Source organism: Sceloporus occidentalis, unplaced genomic scaffold (assembly GCF_023333645.1).
Source record: "Sceloporus occidentalis isolate IW3139 unplaced genomic scaffold, rSceOcc1.0.p SCAF_7, whole genome shotgun sequence".
NCBI classification, from domain to species: Eukaryota; Metazoa; Chordata; class Lepidosauria; order Squamata; family Phrynosomatidae; genus Sceloporus; species Sceloporus occidentalis.
In genome coordinates, this window is record NW_028316987.1 from 55,333,193 (window position 1) to 55,354,087 (window position 20,895).

Below are 20,895 nucleotides of genomic sequence, written 5' to 3' on the forward strand. Positions count from 1 at the left end.
TTTTTAAAGACATTGTGTAAGGAAGTATCTAGTCTCTTCTTTTGCAATATTTTAACTGGATGCTGAGGTACAAATCTGCCCCTCAGCCTGAGTGGCCATTGATTGGCTTGATGTTTCTGTGGCAAGAGAGCTCTCTTGTTGGCAAAACACTGCACTCTGCCAGCATCAAATAGCTTCTAGGCTCAAGTGCACAATTCCTCAGTCATATAAGGAATGTGAGCCCTCAGAATACCTTTGAAACCAATGAAGTACACAGATGTCCTGTGGTTTTGTGGTTCACATTTGCAAATAGGAGTTTAGCAAATGGGACAAATTTGCCCTGTTACAAAATGGCTTTATATAGCTTCACAGTACCTATTCATTCTATCTATGGGAAGAGCTGAATGAGATGTTACACAAATAGTCCTTCAAGACACTTCCGTCATACCTACCCTCTGCCCACAGCAGCAGCAGCATACACAGCACAGAAACAGCAGACAAAGCTCTGTTGCCAGCTGTGGCAATAGCAGTTGTGGTAAGCCAAGGTAGCAATGTTGGATTAGGATCTACAATAATTCTAAAAATATCTCCACAACCTTGTGCATATGTTAGTTACTCTAGGTACCATGGGGCATTATTTTAAAATATAGATACATTTTTCTAAATAAAAGCACACTTCTGACTGTCTCCACAATGCACAAAATGGCAGGATGTCTGCTGAATTTCAGTAATATATTTAGGATGGTCTGACTTAAAACGTAGGTTCTGTTGTGTGCAATAAATTCATTTAATGAATTTTTGATTCCTACAGCATAGCATGCTTGTTAGCTGATCAAGAGAGGCAAGCTCTCTTAGGGACAACTGAGATTAATGTGCAATGTGTGGAATATATGAGGACTCAAAGAGACAAGCATCCATGCTTTAGAGCAGTTTGAAACAATGGCTAATAATTGCCCCAAGTATAACTGGGTGGTTAATATTTCTATTGAGCAACATAAAAACCTTGTGTGAACCTGCAATTTCCATCAGACCAACAGTCTCACCCCAGGCTCAGATTCCATTACTCAGTTACTTGAGTAATGTGAAGTATCTTCATAACAGGAACTTTAACTGATGTTAGAGAAGAGGAAGCACGCTACATCTTTTCCCTTCAGCACAGGACCATGGCCAGGGAGAGGTCCAGAGCCAGTGCTCTAACTGACGCACCAATAATCCAGCTCTGTGCGCAATCCTACTCTTAAGGCACTAATGCAACCTTATGCTAGAAGTTTTATCCCTCCTTTTTTGCCAGTGCAGAAGTAGTGTAGGCAGCAATAGTGCCAAAATTCCTCATTACTGGATAAATTTATTCTGATCAAAATAATGTCCTGTTTTACAGATGGAATACTCTATTCCATTTTTTCTCCAGCTCTGAATGTTAAAGTGATATTTTCTCCATGTGCACTACTGGTTCAGTAGACAAGGTGACCAAAGCTAGCTGCTTTCTAGCATCATGGACAGGAAACATTTAATGCTAACCACTTAATTTTGAAGAAACATTCACAGACATCACCTGAATCAATCAAATTTCTATTTGGTTCATTATGTTTTACAAGGTTTTTACAAAGTTTTATTTTTTTATGAGTTTACAAGATTTTACAAGGTTTTGCGCAACAAGCTCAAAAACACACTTATTCTAAGCCTTCTCTTGATGAACTAAGTGTAGCAAAAATCTGCCACTTACCTCTAGCTTCCTGGCTAGGATAAATTTTCAGAGATGGCTTAAACTCATCTGGTGGAGGGAATTCTTCCACAGAATGGAAAGTAAATTTAGACTCAAAGTCATCTAAAGAGAATATAAAAGCCTTTTAAATTACAGTGAAGAAATAATAAAAGGACATTGGTCTGCAGCATCCATTATCCACAGCTGTTGGGAATACTGCCTAGGGTTGTTCGGAGTTGCAGTCCATCAACATCCAAAAGGCCACAGGTTCTCCAGACTTCTATTAGAGAAACTGTATGAAAATGGCACAGAAAAGAACTAAAGAATTATAATACTCTCTTATGCAAACTAGTTCTTCAGCTATTTAACGCCATCCTACAACTGATCAATAAAGTATTCAAAGCAGTTGTCACTGAGAATAGCTCATCCCTTATGACTCCTACCTAAAGGTGGAGTTTTGCATTTCAATAATCATTTGCTTTTCTATCTAAGTTATATTTGTATCCGAAGTGTAAAACAAAGACATTCCCAATTACACACTGAAAAATAACTTCTCTCTGTGTATTTGCTTTCTAACTGTAAAACATTGTTCAGTTTAATAAATAATAATAATAAAAATTTTATTTGTATACCGTCCTTCCCATGATCAGGGCGGTGAACAACACATTACAATACACAACCATATACAATACATTAAAACCATACATTAAGTGGGGCATCTTTTTTTAAAAATGCTCCAGATGGTTGAGTTTTGTCTCGATTTTAAAGGATCTATCCAAACTGTTTTGGGATACAGTTCAGCACCTTGGACAGCACCTTTAATGTTTGAGATAAAATCTGGAGGCAATTCACTGCCCATACTAACTCTGATGCCACCAGACATCGCTAGCTTGTCATTTGTGCTTTTCTGAAAAGAGGTATAAATTTAGCAACATTACCCATTATGTGCACAGCAGTTCCATTCTTGAGTGCTGGGTAGAGGTCATGGGTAACCAGCCAAGGAGATACTTGAGCATACTGGCACTTGCTAGAGAGCTCAGTCGTTGGGGACCTTGCAGGAGGAACTGGTGGTGTCATCAGCTTTGCTAAGACAAGTAAATGTTAGAAAAGATCTCAGAATCTTTTAGGTAAGCAATATGTGAAATAAGGAAATATTTTCATTTTTATTATACTTCTCTCCCATCCTTTTTCAAAGGACTTCAAGGTGTCATATATGCCCCCACTCCCCTCTAAGCCTGTGAAGTCCTATTGTAAGCTAAGATACAATAATTGGCCCAAGAATACTGACTGATGATCATGATTGAGCAGGGATTTGAACCCAGGTCTCTTAGTTGGCACACTAACCCAACACCTTTCAGACTCTGAAAAATCTGAATAAAGCATTTCAAAAAACTGGATACAACATACAAAAATCTGAATACAATGACTCATCCGCCACTCTGGAGCAATTCAAAATGTGTTGATGCTTAATTGTTCTTGGCAATTAAAAACGAAGAGGAGAATTGTTATGCATCAAAAACAAAGAAGATTCAGCATTTTGCTCAAATCTAAAAACCATTCTACCATATTCAGAGTATGGTAGTAAGGCTTTAGTGGTACAGCCCTACTGGAACTGGAGAACTTAAAATGCATATTTAAATGCTGTCTGGGTTAAAAGAATAATACAATCCTCACTGTACTTAGATGTTAGCTCGTTGTAAGAAGGGGGGAAATGATGAATCTTCCTTGTTTTTGATGCACAATAACAACCCTCTTCATTTTTAATTGCCCAGAACAGTTAAGCATCAACACATTTTGAATGGCTCCACAGTGGTGGATGAGTCTTTGAACTTGTCTACATTTGCCAGAATATTCAGGGCTGCCCCTGGACTATTCTGGCCCCAAATTACGTCCTTACCTGGTGTGTGTTTTTGGCAAACAATAGGCAGCTGCCTTCCTGTGCAGTCCCTGTGAATTGGCCACTCCTACAGGCATGAGTTGCTCTGAGGTTCGAATGAAGCACCTAGCCATGTTAGCAACACTGGGCACCTTGTTCTCACCTCAGAGCAACTCAGCAGAGATGTTTGCAGGGACTGCATGGGAAGGGACTGGCTGTTGTCACCATGTTTTGCTCTGGATTGTCTCTAAAACCTGGCACAAATGTTAAGTCTTTTTACTGTGGGACAAAAGGTGGAAACCCTGAATCAGGTCTGGGTATTGTGAAAACAGCCCAGACATGATTCAGGGTTTAGGGCCTGCATAACAAAAACAGCATGCAGCAAGCCCAGGGGGGAATTTGGGGTTTATACGTAATGTAGACAAGCCCTTTGTATCCCACCTACCTGTCCATGTTTGTTGATATATGCTTGTACACACATGCTCCCCAGTAAAAAGTGATATTTTCCAACAAGGGTAGGGACTCTCTTTTAACCCAAGGGCTAAATTCAGTTTCAGAGATCTGGGAGGCAACACACCAGTGATAGGTGCAGCCAAAGGCAAAATGGTGAGATTAAAAAAGGCTAGCATATTTTAGATTCAAGCTCTTGCAGTCAATAACTATGCCCTGAGGAAAGGCAGCTCAGCCCTTCAGGATGGAAGGAAGAGTTTCTGCCAAAGCTGGAAGGCTCCTAAATCACACTCTTACGATCTTCCCAGACAAGCCTTCCTGAACTCCAAGATCTTCAGGAAAGGCACTTCTCTCAGGCCCACCACCTTCACAGGCACATTTGATGGGGAAGCAGGAGAATCTGTTTTCCATGGCTACTGACAGGCTTCTCCTTACTGTCTTTTCATCATCAGGTGAAGACCTTTCTATTCCACTAGGCATATGGGAACTGAATGCTTTATTTTATGGCTCTTCTCTCTCTCTCTCGTGCTGTATTTTTTTTTAATCTGTGATTTGGAATTAATGTTTTATATAGCGTTAACTCTGAAGATAGTTTAATATTATTTTAATCTTAACTTTTTGTATTGTAGGCAGGTTTATTTGTATTTCTTTTTATTCTGTAAACCACCCTGAGTCTCGTTGGTGGGAAAATGCAAGACATAAATAAACACGATTGACTGATTTTAACTGACTGATAATGGACCAGATTCTGGGAAACCACACAAAGTTGGATTCAACACCAGGGCCTGAGCGCCCCCCTCCCTTCTGCTTTTATTGTGTCCTCCCAATTAAAAATATGCATTAGGCAGTGTAATCTTCATGGACTACAGGATGGTAATGGCCAAAGTCTGGCCCTCCAGATCTTATACGACTGCCATTCCCAACAGTTCTAGCTACTATATAGCCAATGGTGATGAATGTTGAAAACTGCAGTTTGACATCCTTTTAAAGAGTCACACTTTGCCCCTCCCAACTGTGGGATACATACTAGGGGAGAGGTATAATTCTTCTAAAGAGCATAATTCTTCTTACCAGCACCTCTTCCTTGTCTCCTTCTTTGTATTACTGCAGCTTGCTGTGTGACCGGAGGGGCAGGAGGAAGAGGCAGTGACTGAATGTTAGACTTCTCCAACTGGGACTGCACAAACAGTGACTTAGGGGGCAGTGGAGGGGCAGTGTCACTGTTGCCACTCAAGGAACTGTTAGAGGTTGGCGAAGATGGAGATGACAAAGATGTTTTGTGTGAGGAAAAGGTGGACAGAGGAGGCACTGGAGGAGGAGGAGGAGGAGGTGGTGGTGGTGGCATCTGAGGAGGACTGGTTCTGAGGTCAGGCTGGGAGGAAGAGCAATCATTTGTTCTGCCTGAGAGCCCACAATGTGGTGCTAGAGGTAAGGGAGGTGGTGGAGGTGGTGGCGGCACATGCATAGGGGATGGTTGAGTTTTAGGAGGCTTCTCATTCTGAGAAAGTGAAGCAACAGCAGCTATGGTTGGGGAGGTGGGTTTGTCAGGACTTTCAGCTAGAGGAGGGGGAAGAGGTGGAGGTGGAGGGAAGATGAGGGAGGGTTTGCTGGAGGAAGGTGGTGGCAATGGTGGGGGTGGAGAAGGAGCTGGGATGCTGGGACGAGCAGGCATAGGTCGCTGAGCCTTTGATTCCTCCAACTGATCTGTTGGCTTTGGGCTCTCGGGTTCAGTGTGAAAGTTCCCATTGGCTTTCCCATTATTGTTCTGTGAATCCAGAGGCTTTGGTGGCAGAGATGTTCGTATGGCACATGGCTTCCCAGTCCTACCTGATGAGGAAATCAACCAAAAGCTTTAGGAGGTGAGGCACCAAATTAATCCATCTACTCGTATAACAGTACAAATTATTCACCCAGTGGTTAAATCCATCCATCAAAAGTAAACAAAGAAAATGGAAAAGGGTGCCCCCTGCTTGACCTTGGATTCTTCATAAATGGAGATCTTGTTTCCCTGTCATAAATTTCCATTGCTTTCTTGCCTGACCACCTGCCTTTCCAATACAAAAGACTCACATTTAAGGAAGCCTGTGTGCCAGCAGGAGTGACTCAGGCATTTCCCAGCAAACAGGGCAAAGGCAGCTGTCCCCTGCCCCCCCCCCCCCCCACACACACTTGCTCTGTTATGGCCAACAGAAATCTGCAGCTCCCACTCAATAATTCATGTGCATCTCAGTGAATACTGAATAGTGTTAAGAGAGAAACCCTGGAGCAGATCCTGCAACCTGGCTAGGCTTCAGTTCAGGTGTTGTTACCCTCTATCCAGCACAGTTGGCCTAATTGGTCATATTTGATGCATGTCCCCATTCTTCTCTTTACTATACTATGACAATACAGAGCATTATTTATACTTGAACACACTTTGCTGTAGGCATTGATAACATCTCTTTTAGACTAGCAGTGGTGTACAAGCAGTGAGGACAGGCAATCCACCTCAAATGCCATCACTATGTCCCCAGTTGTCACCACAGTGCCCTTCAAGTGCCACTGCTATTGACCCATTCCTGTCATATATTGGAAAGGGGGAATAGCTGCTCCAGAGAACTTCACTGACTGCTCTCTTGTGGTATTTGCCAAATGAGATGAGTGACTCTCCTAAAAAACCTTTTGTGGTGCCTCCTTGCTCTGGTTATGTGTTAAGGGCCCTGCCAGGTAGTGAGGGGGATACACAGTTCCCTACCCCTCCTGTTCTAATGCCTGAATCAGAGAAGTACCTCTCTCTCTCTCTCTCTCTCTCTCTCTCTCTCATGTGATAGCCAGGACTGCTTACTTCAATGCATGGGGTTGCCTATGAAGATTGTTCAGCTAGCCATTCAAGACTGTTCAGCTAGCATAAAACAGAGCAGCATGATTGTTAATTATGACTGGACATAGGCATACTGTGCCAGTTTTAAACCTGCTGTGCTGGCTGTCAGTTGAGTTCAAGCAAAATTCAATGGGCTTCTTTTGATGTGTGTTTGTGTTGTATGTGCCTTTAAGTCATCTGTCAACTTATGGGGACTCCTAAGAATTTTATAGTGTTTTCTTAGGCAAGGAATACTCAGAGATGGATTTGCCAGTACCTACCTCTGAAATGGAGCCCACCTCACCTGACATTCATTGGTGATCTCCCATCCAAGTACTAACCAGCGCTGACCTGCTTAGCTTCCAAGATCAAAAGGGATCTAGTGCCTTTAGGGTGTTCAGGTCCTCTGTTTTTGTTGTAACAAAACATGGCTTGGTAGCAGAGTGAGCCCCTGCTCCCATATTAACCGTCTAATTAAAAAGATTGTATGTACAGCACTGTGTAAATTTACAGCGCTTTCTAAATAAATGTTAATAATAATAACACTGGCCTCATAGGCCTTGGTCCCCTCTAAAACAAGATGGGTAATAACCCAACAGGGACTTTTCTGTGGTGACACCTCATATTTGTAGATGTCTCTAATACCTTCATGACTGCAGTTTCAAGCTCCTTGTATCTATTCAAGCCTTTTTATTCTGTTTTATTTTCTTGTTAGGATGGATTTCAGGTTTTCCAACTTACACATTAGGACCTTACACTTGATATGTTTATTGAGGCTCCAGTAACGACAAAATATTTTTACCTGTCAAGTCTCTTTGGCCTACTGGTTTCAGAACAGGAAATCCTTCTGCAAAAAGGTTCCCCAGTGCCTGAGTTACATCACTTCTGCCACTTCCTGAGCTTCCACCATCTTTGCTTGTCCTTCTCCTGGAGTCTTAAGATAATTTAAAAAACGTGTTATTTCAACCAAGGTTTCTGGCATTTTTAAATTCTGTGCTTCCTTTTGCATATAATGGCTGACATCCTGTGTTACTGGCATATGCAGACATGACTATGTATGTCTCTTGGTTGATGCCGAGGTTTGTATTCCCTTCCTACCTCTGCACCAACCAAAGCCACCCTGAACATCTTGTAGAGTCCCTGCCACCCTCCCCACACAGCCATTTCATATCTGGGGAAAATGGTGGAGTCTTGGCATAGCATCTGGTTATGTCTCTGTAGCCAGATGTGAGATCATTCCCTCATTTATCAGGACCTATGGAGGACCTCAGCAGATCTCAATGGAGAAAGTAATCATTTTGCCTCTGACTATGAGGACACAGTCAAACACCTCTCCTATTCCACATCACTCTCCCCACACAGAATGGCCATGGAGGTGGGGGATGTAATGACTCTATTGTAGGTCTAGTAGTCACTGAATGACAAGTTGCAGCTTAGTTCTGCATACTGAACTACTAAGCTACACAGGACCATACAGGATTGCAGCCAAAGAATGGGACTATTGCTGCAGCACTATCTTCAGTAGAGGATGGTATCAATTTCTTTCTGCATCTTCTATATCAAATTTTGGAGAGGAGATATGATTTGAACCAGTGTCCAAACTCAGTGACAGGATGGATGAGGGCAAATAAAATGCAATAGGACCCTGGCAAGATGGGGTTATGTGGGTAAGTGGCAACTGTATCCAACAGCTAAACAAATTCATCTGTTCTGAATAGAGTTGCAGCTCCCCCAAAGAAATAAAGGTATGGTTTAAAGATGTCCTTGATTAATTTTTGTCAATGGAATCCATACAGTGGAATCCATACAGCTTCATCTAGTGCATCTATTATAACTGTTTCTCCATGGGGATGGTTTCACAACACACTAAAAACACACTATTTAGAGGGGAAGCTTAGATGATAGGAACATAAGAAGCTTCCTAAGACAATGGCCTATCTATCCTGTATTGTCAACTCTGCCTGAAAGCAGTATTTCTCCAAGCAAGATGCTTTCTTAGCACTGCCTAGTTTCCTGGTATCCCCTGGTGATCTGACATATACAGTAAGTGCTAAGCAGTCTTGACTTTGCTTAGCTTCCCAAATCAGATGAGACTGGGTGTGTTTGGGGTGGTATGACGGATCCTTAGAGAAAAGAGTAGAACTGGTTGCACAGACCTAAATAAGTAGTTTTCAGGACAAATATGAATGGCTTATTTACAGGGTGATTTCTCAAATTTTGTAACTAAGCCAAAAATAAATTTTCAAAAATAGTTCTCTACTCAGAAGGATTTCAACCTAAAAATGGTTGTGTTCCCACTGCTTTGAGAATTCTCAGATGCTGAAGACTCACTTTCAATCTGTGGTGCACTTCGGTCATTGATCTGTGTTACTCTCCTTAGCCGAGTCCCTCTCTGGATCTCGTGTAGCAAAGCACTCCGGCTTTTTGAATCCTCCCTTTTCAGCTTCGGTGGCTCTGTGTTGGCCTGTCAGAAAGAGCAGACACTGAGACTCGCATGTTCAACAAAGGATGCAAATAAAAGGTGCACGGGGAGAAAGTGAATGCAGGCAAAACCACATGGTCTTTGATTGCCACCCGTGATTGTTATTCTGTTTGATGCACAGGAAAGAAGAGCACAAAGCAAAATTTAAAAATATCCAAGATAGTTCAGTCTATGCAGAGCCTTCTGGATTACCCACATGCCCCATGTTACTGTATTTATTATTTATGGTTTTAAGATATTTCTAATGTGTCTTTGACTAAATTAGATTCCAGGGTGACTTATAACAAAGTCTTATGCAACAAAACACAAAACTAACATCAAACAACCATATTTGAAGACAGCAAATCAAACTCATTGAACAGCCTGAATCATGGCGCAGCCTAGATAGACCAAAATATCTCAACTTGCCAAAAATGTTTTAAAGAGGGTCTAGTCAAGCTGCAGTGCCTCTTCTGAGAAAACCCTTTCCTCTGCAGCTACATACTACACTTCTGATAAGGAAAGCATAATTGAATAAGACTTCTGCAGGTCTTAAGATATGAGCCCAATGCTATCAGAAGAGGTCTTCCTTCAGGTATTTTGACATCATGCTGTGCTGAGCTTTATAGGTAAGCACTAACACCTTGAGAGGGCCAGTGTGGTTTGAGAGTTGGACCACAACACTGGGAGACCAAAGTTTGAATCCCTGTTCAGCCATGGAAACCCACTGGGTGACCTTGGACAAGTCATACTGTCATAGCCTCAGAAGAAGGCAAAGTCAAACCTCCAAATACGGCCAAGCAAACCTTGGCTTAGGGTTGCTATAAATCAGAAAAAGTTTGAAGGCACCTTGAATAGGCCTGGAGACAAAAAGGCAATTAGTACAGAACTTGTACAACTGAAATAATGTGAACAATTGTGGCTGCAAGCAGTTAAATTTCTAGCTGACAAATTCTGTATTTTTTTATATTTCCAAATCAGCCAAGGGGAATCACGACATAACATATTATAACAATAATCAAACATTTCAAAATCATTAATAAATTATAAATTTGCAAATAATTAAATGAATATAATTGTTATATAAATATTACACTGAATATAAGTATTAATATTGTTACAATTAATAATATTTATTTTTATTCATTTTCCTCAACACTTTTAATCTTTTCTATTTAAAGCATCTTGCTTGTTATTGTTGCCATTGTGGCCTGTTTCTTGAGATCTGGCCATAGACGTTTTTGCTACACAGTGGCACGTAAGCACCGTAAGCAAGGGAAAATAAATAAGTTCTTGGAAGATGAATGGAAATGCAAGTTTGCAAATAGAAAAGTGCTATAACCTCAGTAAGTATTCTAATTTAGAACTACTAAAGTAGCAGGGCACCTTAAGATGCTTGACATTCCACAGATTGTTCCAGCTCTGTGGACATCCATGATCTCAAATTCACCTATGTAACCATACTTCATCACCAGAGTTAAGAACTGGATGATTACTTTAGCACACATAATACTTTCCATGCTTCTCTGTATTACCAATGTTCTTAAGAACATCTTCATTGGCATCATGGTGCCCATGAATGTTTCTATCGCAACTGTCACAAGCAGCACACACATGGGATGGGGTCAGAAGGTTTGACAAGCCTGGTCAGAAGGTTTGACAAGCCACATCATTTAATGTTTAAACAACTCCATTAGTCCATGCCCACATGCATTCTAGAAAATAAGCAGTGATCTTTGGATTAGCAAAGGGAAAAAAAGGAGGCAGTTCTCTTTCTTTCCGTTTACAACTACTGGTGAATGCAGACCTCTATAGCTTATCTATTCATTCTGAAATAACCTCCATATTCTTGATTTTTCTGAGTGGTTGCATATCCCATTTACCCTTAAAGATCATTAGCACTTAATAAACACTCTTCATATCATACACTCAAAGACAGGCATCCATATGGTAAGTCATCTCGCTTTGTTCAGATTCTCAGCTTGTTGTTGTGGCCTTTCAAGTTGTTTCCAAGTGATAGCAACCCTATGACAAACCTATCACGAGGTTTTCTTGACAAGATTTGTTCAGAGCAGGTTTCCACAGCCAAGTACAGATTCAAATCCTGGTCTCTCCATGGCCATAGTCCAATGCTCAAACCACCAAACCATGCTGGCTCTACAGCAGCAGTGGAACTAAGCATAGCCAAATGATGAGAGTTACAGCCCAACATCTGAAAGGCTACACTTGCCCTACCCACCCTTGTCTTTAGGTCCTGGACATCTCTGTTTTGCAGACAGTCCTCACTTGAATGAGCCAATGTAGTGTAAGGTTTGAACTTGGACTAGGATACTGGGAGAGCAGGATTCAAATCCCCACTTGGCCATGGAAACCCACTTGGTGACCCCAGCCTCAGAGGATAGTAAGGGCAATCTGAACAAATCTTGCCTAGAAAACCCCATGATATGGTTACCTTAGGGCTGTCATAATTCAGGAATTACTTGAAGGCACACAACAATAACCTTAATGAATGTCTCAGAAGCAGTGACAGTTCTGATGCCACTGATGCTATTTCCTGATTGCTATCTTGTATCTCAGTGTAAAAGAGGACTGGTTGCTTTTCTCTCACCTGACCAGCACAGGCCTATGTACCATGGCAACACTGGGGCAGTCTGAAGAGTGAGGTGGATTGGGTTTCAGGGGATGTGGGTCTAACAAACTGACTGTACAACATACTTATAGCTGCTATTCCACATGAACTGCTCTGGCTTCCTTCTGTTGCAATCTGGGATTTGCAGTTTAAGGAGGGGCATTTAGAATTCTCAACCAGAGAGCTCTTAAGCCTCACTGAACTACAAACCTCAGAATGCAACAGGAGGCAGCCAGAGCAGTAAAAGTGGAATAGCAGCACTATAAGAGTGTGGTGCAGTGATGTGGTAAATGTCTCCTCAACACTAGACTCATCCAGTGGGCTTGGAAAAGTCATTCTCAACCTTGGCTCACAAAAGTAATAGGCTTCACTTTTGGAGTTTTGTATATGTGTGATGGAAGATGCTAAAGAAATTTAATATGTAAAGCAGATATTATTAAAAACCACTTGCTAAAAATCTAAAAAAACATATAAATCCTCCTCCTCCACCACCACCAAACCAGCAACAATCATACATGCCTTAGAGTGTAAGGACGGCTTTTGTATGGGGTGTGTGCTTTATTTATGTTTTTAACTTTTGTACTGTAACATAATTTTATACTGTTTTTAGCTAAATGATTTTAATTGTTTTTTTTAATTGTAAAGTTTTTAAATGGCTTCATTTGTGAGTTGCCTTAGGTACCTTTCGGGGGGAAAGGTGGCACAGAAATTAAATAAATGAATGAATAGATAAACCCCACAGCTCCATGATGTGGAGGACTAGCAATTATTATTTGGTTGTGTTTCTCTTATCCAAAATGCTTGGGACCAGAAGTGTTCTAGATTTCAGATTTGGAATACCTGTATTTACATATATGTACATATTGAGGTATCTTGGAAATGAGACTCAAGTCTAAACACAAAATTCATTTATATTTCATATATACCTTATACATATAGCTTGAAGTTAATTTTATACATAATATTTTAAATAATGTTGTGCATAAAACAAAGTTTGTGCTCAGTGAACCATCAGAAAGCAAAGGTATCACTGTCTCAGCCACCCATGTAAAAAAGTTTTGGTTTTTGGAATACTTTGGATTTTAGATTTCTGCATCTGGGTGACTCAACCTGTACCATATTTGTGCTCATTGACTACAATTGTTTCATTCCTCCCTGGAAATTCTCTAGGAACTGGTAGCAAATGGCTCAGGGACTACTACTGGTCCCTGGGCTGCTATTCTGAGTAGCAATTGTCTAGAAAGCATGTGTTTTAAACCACCAGCTGCTAATTTTTCTTTTATTCAATGTTAGCTCCTCTAGATGGCACACTTGGGCGACAGCGGCATCAGAAACATTCCTGAGAGATGATGTAAAATCTCATTAATAGCTTGTATTCTTATGACTACATTTATTGCAAAAGAGACAGGCTCTGATGAACATACTTTCTTATAAATTAACCTAGATAATTGAACCTTCAAAGGCCTTGGGAGATTTCACACACATACACACAGATGCACTAATTTACCACTAGCTTTTGAAATTGGAATGGTGCACATATCAGCAGAGCTACAGCCCACGCTATAGTGGAATTTACAACCAATTACTTCTCTCAAAAAGAATAAAACAATACTTACTGTGAAAAACTGAAGAAACATAATTGGAACAAAGTATATTTTGATTTTCAATCCTGTCCTCAAATTATTTTTCTTAGCAACTGCCACAGAAGGTTTTGCTGCAGCTTTGCTGTGGGGTTAGAAGAGGACCGGAGTAGGTTCTTTGGTTTAAATTTAGAACAGCAGCTGTGGTTTTGTTTCTGGGTTCATATGACTACAGGTTGTGTTATCTGTACATGCCACACAGTGGCTAGATTTTTTGTCAATAAGGAGAGTATTTATGGGGGTAGGACTGGGAAGAACAGAGAAAGCAGGGAATTCTGGATGAAAATTTCATTATGAAGAGAAAATCATGGCAAAATTGTCAAAATATGGCTGCGGTGATAACAGATTTAAATACAGATGTAAGATTCTATTTATGTTTTTTTTCATTCATCGAGTCACGAGAAAAAGGCTTGTTTGTCGGTGCAATAATGGGTGCTTCCATTATCTGGGCAACACAATTGAAGGGTATGGGCTCTCCTCCAGATAGACAAAATGTTAATGATATGGTGGGTTAGGTTACATCTATTGGGGTCAACATCATGGAGGAGCAACAGTTTATGACAGACAATTGCCCAATAGGAATGATCAAGTTGTGAGAAGTGTGAAAACCTGGAGATGCTTTTAAGATGAGAGGTAATAAAAGACAATGACATTTTAGAGGTTATTTACCAGCGCTTACCCCATGGTAAGTGCTGGTGTGATAATCTTCAAAAAGGTCTGCCTGCCAGTGAAATGACAGCAGAGAGGGGGCAGATCAAATCTCTCTTGGGAGGGAGTTCCAAAGGCTAGCAGGAGCCACCAAGAAGGCTCTCCTTCATGTCTTCACCATTCAACCTGGGCGGGTAGTGAGATGGGCATGAAAGCCCTCCTTATAAGCCACAGGTAGACTTGTATTGAGATACAGGTTTTCAGATTTGTTCAGGGTGGATTTGCTATTGCCTTAGTCTGAGGGTTAGAGAGTGTGACTTGTCCATGGCCAATTAGGGATTTGAACCCTGGTTTCCTGGAGTCCTAGGTTAACACTCAAACCACTACCACTGCTTGTTCTTACAAACTGCTACTGCTGCTATTTATTAATTTAGATTTTTAGAATGAGGGATTGGGAGCTTGTAGTTGTTGTGTGCCTTCAAGCCATTTCTGACTTACGTTAACTTTATGATGTTTTCTTGGCAAGATTTGTTCTCAGGGAAGGGGTTGTCTTTGCCTACCTCTTGAGGCTGAGAACATGTCACTTGCCTAAGATCATTCTATGGCCATGTGGGGATTTGAAGCCTCATCTCCCAGTGTCTTAAATTCAACACTCAAACCACTATGCCACACTGGCTCTTTTAAATATTGCTGCACGTGCCTGTTCACAACCTTCAGTTACTGTTTTAAGAGTCCAGGGAACAAATAGAATATATGGGGCTTTTTGAATAAATACCTTTTGGCTTTTCTCTTTTTAAAATAAACCCGTCTTGGCCATTTGCCAAGAATCTAAATGTGGGAAGATCATTCACTGTACTGAATTCCATCAATGCCCTGGTAGATGAGAATAAAATTAAACCCCATGACCTTAGCTTATGAAATCAGAACGTGAACAGTTGGTTCTCAATTTCCTTGGCAGCCATTAGGGGATTTTCTATTATTTCTTACATAAGGAAAGTCAGGTTAGATAATGAGTGTATTTATTAAATTTTCCTTTTAAAAGAGATAGAATGAGGGATGCATTTCATAGGCTAAAAGTTCTTTAGAAAGGTTCATCTAGGGCCTTGCTTGGGTTACTGCCTGTATTGTTGATTTGGTGTACTGTTTGTTGTCATGTTTTGTTTTAGAATGTATTAATAAAATTTTAATTAAAAAAAATGAAAGGTTCATCTGTCTGGATCTCTGAATGTTATTTGAAATAAATGCTTGAACCAGAGAGCTATTAATTCTCATAGGAATGGATATTGTGGAGATGAATCTGGTTCACTGAGGAGATTTAAGGATGGTGTGCCTACCATACTCTCTCTTCTTTCTGAACATAGTTGACAAGCATTATTTGGCTCTGGAGCCCACCTCCCTCTCTTACATTAAAGCTCAAGTGTGACATTGCCTATGCCTGGAATAGTCATGCTTAATAGTAGACTCTGGAAGATATCAATCAAAATCTCATTTTTCAAAGCACTGACTTTCTGATGCCATCAGGATCATGGGCACTAATAATCTGTTACTTGGGATGCCCGCTATTCCACTTCGTTTCTGAGTGTTACTCGCCTATTTGTCCCACTCCACTTTTCCATCAGACAAGCCTCTACATGTAGCTGGTTTGCCTGGGTGGCAAGTCATTTTAGTTTAGTGATATGTACATAAATTCACACATATGAACTAGGTCCCTTGCTGGTCCTTCTGATACAGCCCCTATCCCACAACTTTAACAAAGACATCTTTAAGAAAAGTAACACTATACACATACACAGAAGAAGGTCCTGCCTTCAGATAGTTATCACATATGTTATATGATTTATCAAAAAAGCATTGCTTTTCTGTTTACATCATTGCTAATTAGTTCTTGTGGGCAGGGCGTTAACTCCCTGAGACATGGCCACAGCACATGTGCAACTACTTTTGGTTTCAGTTACAATAAAACACACCAGCCGGCACTGAATGCTCCAAACTTTACTTCAAATTAACAGCCCAAAATAACATTTTAAGTCTCAGTCACGAGAACAAATGGACCCTCAGTTACATCACTGAAGGTACATCCACATAACTTCCGAAAGTTCTAGTTCCTTTACTGAGCTCCGGGTTCTTCCTTGGTATAGCCTCCCGACATACACTTTTCCAGTTGTTCTGTCTCAACCTTTTCCTCCAACTTCGGTCCTGGACCTTGTTCCCACTGGTCACCTCGTGGGTCCCACCACTCTCCTTTCAAAGTTTCTTTGGACTGTCTCCGCCACTCTCCCTCCTCTGGATACCTGAAGTCTCCCTTTCTCCTGGGGTCAGGCAATGTTACTTCTACATGGGGTCCCACTCTCAATAAGCTGTGCCTCCCTTGCAAAGTAACCGGACAGCCTACCCTTCCTGGGCTTTGGATTACTCGGTTTCGCCCTGCCATGACCGCCTCTGCACGTCCTCGTCTTCTGCGTTCGCCGCCCCTTCTCGCATCCACCTGTCCCTCAACTTTTATATCCCACCCCTGGAGCATAGTCTCCCTTCCCTTGGATTCTCCTGGGTCCTCTCTCTCCTTGCTCCCCGGCTCTGCCCGATCAACCCTCTCTTCTTCCTCCCCTGCCTGGCTACATAACCCCCCCGCCAAGAGGGCTGCAGGGCGTGACGATGTCCAGGCGGCCTGGCGAGAAAAAAAATTGACATTAGCACGTAATAAGCCTTGTCGATGTTGTACAATAAAGGCATAAGGTTGTAATTGCATGTACCATTTAGTCAGTCGGGGATTGGAATCTCTCATAGAAGCAAGCCACACTAAAGGAACATGATCCGTGACTAAAGTAAAAGGGACACCCAACAAGTAATAACGTAATGTGGTAATAGCCCACTTAATAGCAAGGGCTTCCCACTCCACTGCAGCGTTCTTTTGTTCTGCTGCTATCAGCTTTTTACTCAAATACAGTATAGAGTGCGCTCCATCATCCCAAACTTGAGTAAGCACTGCCCCATCAAAATCAGGAGACAGAAGGACAGAGTAGCTATTCAAATAAGCTTTAATCCACTCAAAAGCTTCTTGCTCCACCGGGCCCCATGTTACCCTTCGCAGTCTACTTTTTAAAATTAAGTCTTAAGGGAGCATCCACATGTGTGAAATGGGGAATAAACTGCCTATAGCACCCGGACAGACCTAAGAATTGTCAAACTTGCTTTTTTGTTTGAGGTTCTACCCAATCCTGTACCTGTACAATTTTATGGTTTGAATGGTTTGATTTCTCCTTCACCCACTTGATGTCCCAAATATTTGACAGTGCGACAAGCAATAGCACATTTCTTTGGGTTGGCCATTAACCCTGCTGTCCGTAGGGCCACTAGAACCACTCTTAAATGCTGCAAGCGCTCTTCCCAAGAGGCACTAAAAATAATAATATCATCTATATAAGTGGCTGCACAAAAGCCCAAGTCCCTCAAAATATAATCTACTAGTCTTTGAAAAGTTGCCGTGGCTCCATGCAACCCGAATGGCATCTGAGTAAACTGAAACAATCATTTTGGGGTCGCAAAGGCCGTTTTTTCTTTGTCTTCAGGTCTTAACTTTACCTGCCAGTAACACTTTGTCAAATCTATAGAAGACAGGTATTTGGCCTGGCCTAATTTCTCTAAGAAGTTAACAGCCTCAGGCATGAGGTAAGCATCAAATATAGTTATCTTGTTCAATTGACGGAAATCAACACAAAAACAAATGGATCCATCTGGTTTAGGTACCAGCACTGGTTGGCTGTGCCACAGGCTATGTCTGGCTAGTTCTATTTACAAACAGCAGTTGTCACTCCTCCTCTTCTTTTTAAAAATAAAAATAAAAAGTCTGCCCTTTGAATACTTATGATTTAGAAATAAGCTAAACCACTAACTTCCATGTTGTAGTACTGTAATACGGGGCTCGACAACTGTAACTTTCTAGATGATATGGCCTGCATATCATCAGATTTACTCAGCACTGTCCATGGTATGAGATCAGGGTTGCTGCAGCCTTAAATCATTTGCTTTTGCAACCAGCTGATGCTCCCTTAACTTCCTGAAATGCGTAGGAATTTGCATGAAAAAGCTGCTGTCTTCTGTTGCCTTGCAAAGTCAAGGTAAATTTTGGGAAGCATGAAAGGTGTGTGTGTGTGTGGGGGGGAGTTAGGAGGATATACACCATCCATCCTCAAAGTCATTCTAGTGATATTCAGCTCATTGCTACACAGAACAGCCATAAAGTAATGTTGGGCAGTAATGTTCATCCCACTGCAAAGTCAACACACAGCAGTTCTCCAATAGGGCCAGTCCTACCATTAGGCAGAGTGAGACAACAAAGTTGAGATGTCATGAAAGGACAGCAAATTGTTTGCTGCAATGGTACTTTTACCGTCTTGCAGGCATCAGATCCAATCTGATTTTGGAAGCTCAGCAAGGCCAGACCCCGTTAGTATTTGGATGAAAGATCATCAATGAATACCACGTGCTGTAGGCTATATTTCAGATGAAGGAACTGGTAAAGTATTCTGAGTTTTCTGGAACATGGCCACATAGCCCGAAAAACCCACAAAAAACTATGGATGCTGGCCATGAAAGCCTTTGACTTTACATTCCTGGAAGAAGACAAGCCCTCCCTTCATCCACCATCTTGAGCGAGAGGAAGGCAGGCTAGCTCCAACAGGCCTCCGAGGGAGAGCACATTTCCTGGACGTTTCCCCTTCCCTACTGCCATTCCCTTCTCCTTTTGTGTCTTGTCTTTTTTAGACTGTAAACCTGAGGGCAGGGAAATCTCTAATTTACAAATTGTAAGCCGCTCTGATATCCTTGGCTGAAGAGCAGGGTATTAATAATAATAATAATAATAATAATAATTATTATTATTATTATTCCTATGAAACCCCTATGGAATTTATGAGGCCATCCTAAGTCAACAGGTGATTTGAAGATACATATACAAACACATACACATGCATACACATTGCTACTGTCAGGAAGACAGAGAAAAGAACTGTTGCTATTTTCTGCCTCGGCTGCTAAAATAACTGGATTGGTCTTGTGTATTATTCACCTTGACTTTGGCAGTTTTGCCTCAGGCAGCAAAATGTTTTTATAGACTTTGCTCCGCACAACATTAGGAAGGCATTGAAGGGAATTTTAAAAAGAAAGGGCTATCAAGCAATTGTTTTATAGGACATTTTATGCAAACAGCTTATTGAAAAAGGTGCAATGAATTTTTGCAAACATTCACCAAAATAGTGCATGCAACAGAATTAATCAATATTTTCTTTGTGAATGACAAGGAAGCTGTTTTATAATTAATCATTCCTTAGCTTTAAAATGACTCAATACAGTCTGAGTAAATGTAGTAAATTCTACATTAATTGTTAAAGGTCAAACACTGTAGGGTGTAGGCAGATCAAGCAAGTCAACAGTTGAATTGTCTTCTGTTTGCCACCCATGCTCCTCCTACTCTTCTTGGTGTATTTTAGCTCTTGTCTCATCTAACATGACAAAATATAATTACTGGTGCTAATTTTAGGCACCTCTGGCCCACATTGCAAACCACACAGCTATATATAATAGCAAACTGTATAAAGCCAATGCTGCATGCTCCACAATGAAGGGGAACATCTTTCCACCTCACCACAGACTACTAAGAAGTTTTATCATGAGCCTGGGCAGATGAAGGTGAGGCTCTTCCTAAACTGCACTTCAAAGATCCATGTGTGTCTCTGTGTGTGTTTAAAAGCAGTTTGTCAAGGAAAGGCATGTTTCAGGAGTACACACAGGAGCTGAAAGACAGGACCATTTGCTTTGCAAACCGCTCCAGTTCCCTTTCAACCCTGGACAGCCATGCTGCTATTCTGAACTTTTCAGTACCCTTCTTAAAATCTGGGTTACAAGTCTTTTCTCTTTCTCTTCCTTGAGAACTATACTGCTGAAAAGGAAGTATACTGCAATATACTCAACTATAAATTGGCCTCAAGTCGAGAACAGGTTTTGGGGCCAAAATTATGGATTGTGATGTGACCTGTGGATAAGTCGAGGGTAAAATATAGGAGCATGTAACAAAGGATCTAAAGGATGAAGCAAAGGAAAATGATGTCAAAGAATTTATGAAATTCCAGCAGGCATAACTGTTTGTACTCACACTAAAGGCTGGATGGATGAGAGAACGGGGAAGGAGGTTAGTGCTTCCAGGATAAATTACATTCTTGCCTTTCACCAGGGGATGGTTCCATTTAAAAACAGATTTAAAGTATAGTACTTACATTGACCCATGGATAAGTTGACTCTGGGTTTTTTGGTAAATTTTTTGAATAAAATTTCTAGACTTACACATGAAAATATACAAAATATTAAAAAGGGGGGGAACCCTTCACATTTCCATATGGGAACAGAGTGGAGGCTAGCATATGTGTGAGTAATGAACAGCAGCATATCCTTCATGCTTACTGACAAAGTGCTAATAGAGATCTGAAAATATTTAATTGATTCATTTGCTGGTTTAATCAACTAAAGTTTTCAGCCCAGTGTATCCCAAACTATCTGATGCAGAAGACTGGCAATTTCTTTTGCCAATGTTCCAGGGAGCGCCACCATGTGTGTGCCAACTGGCTATAATTATTTTTTCTTTTGTGTAACCTCACCAGGGATGAGCAGATAACAGCTCA

General features: G+C 41.1%; 1 protein-coding gene across 4 annotated transcripts in view; it reads right to left on the reverse strand.

Moving 5' to 3' along the window:
* The window catches only part of WIPF3 (WAS/WASL interacting protein family member 3), a 48,227-nt gene that overhangs the window by 3,045 nt on the left and 24,287 nt on the right, over nucleotides 1-20,895 (reverse strand). For 3 of the 4 annotated variants that reach the window (XR_016281933.1, XR_016281932.1, XM_089533017.1), the window contains exons 3-7: nucleotides 9,178-9,310; nucleotides 7,649-7,780; nucleotides 5,079-5,834; nucleotides 2,620-2,766; nucleotides 1,703-1,804 (exon numbers count right to left, since the gene is read on the reverse strand). Coding sequence is in view for 2 of the 4 variants with exons in the window: in XM_089533017.1 (XP_089389143.1) it covers nucleotides 1,703-1,804; nucleotides 2,620-2,766; nucleotides 5,079-5,834; nucleotides 7,649-7,780; nucleotides 9,178-9,310 (1,270 nt within the window). In the remaining 2 variants the exon portion in view is untranslated. Of the gene's footprint in view, nucleotides 1-1,702; nucleotides 1,805-2,619; nucleotides 2,767-5,078; nucleotides 5,835-7,648; nucleotides 7,781-9,177; nucleotides 9,311-13,552; nucleotides 13,673-20,895 lie in introns of those variants that run through there. The other variant, XM_089533018.1, reaches the window with a different exon arrangement.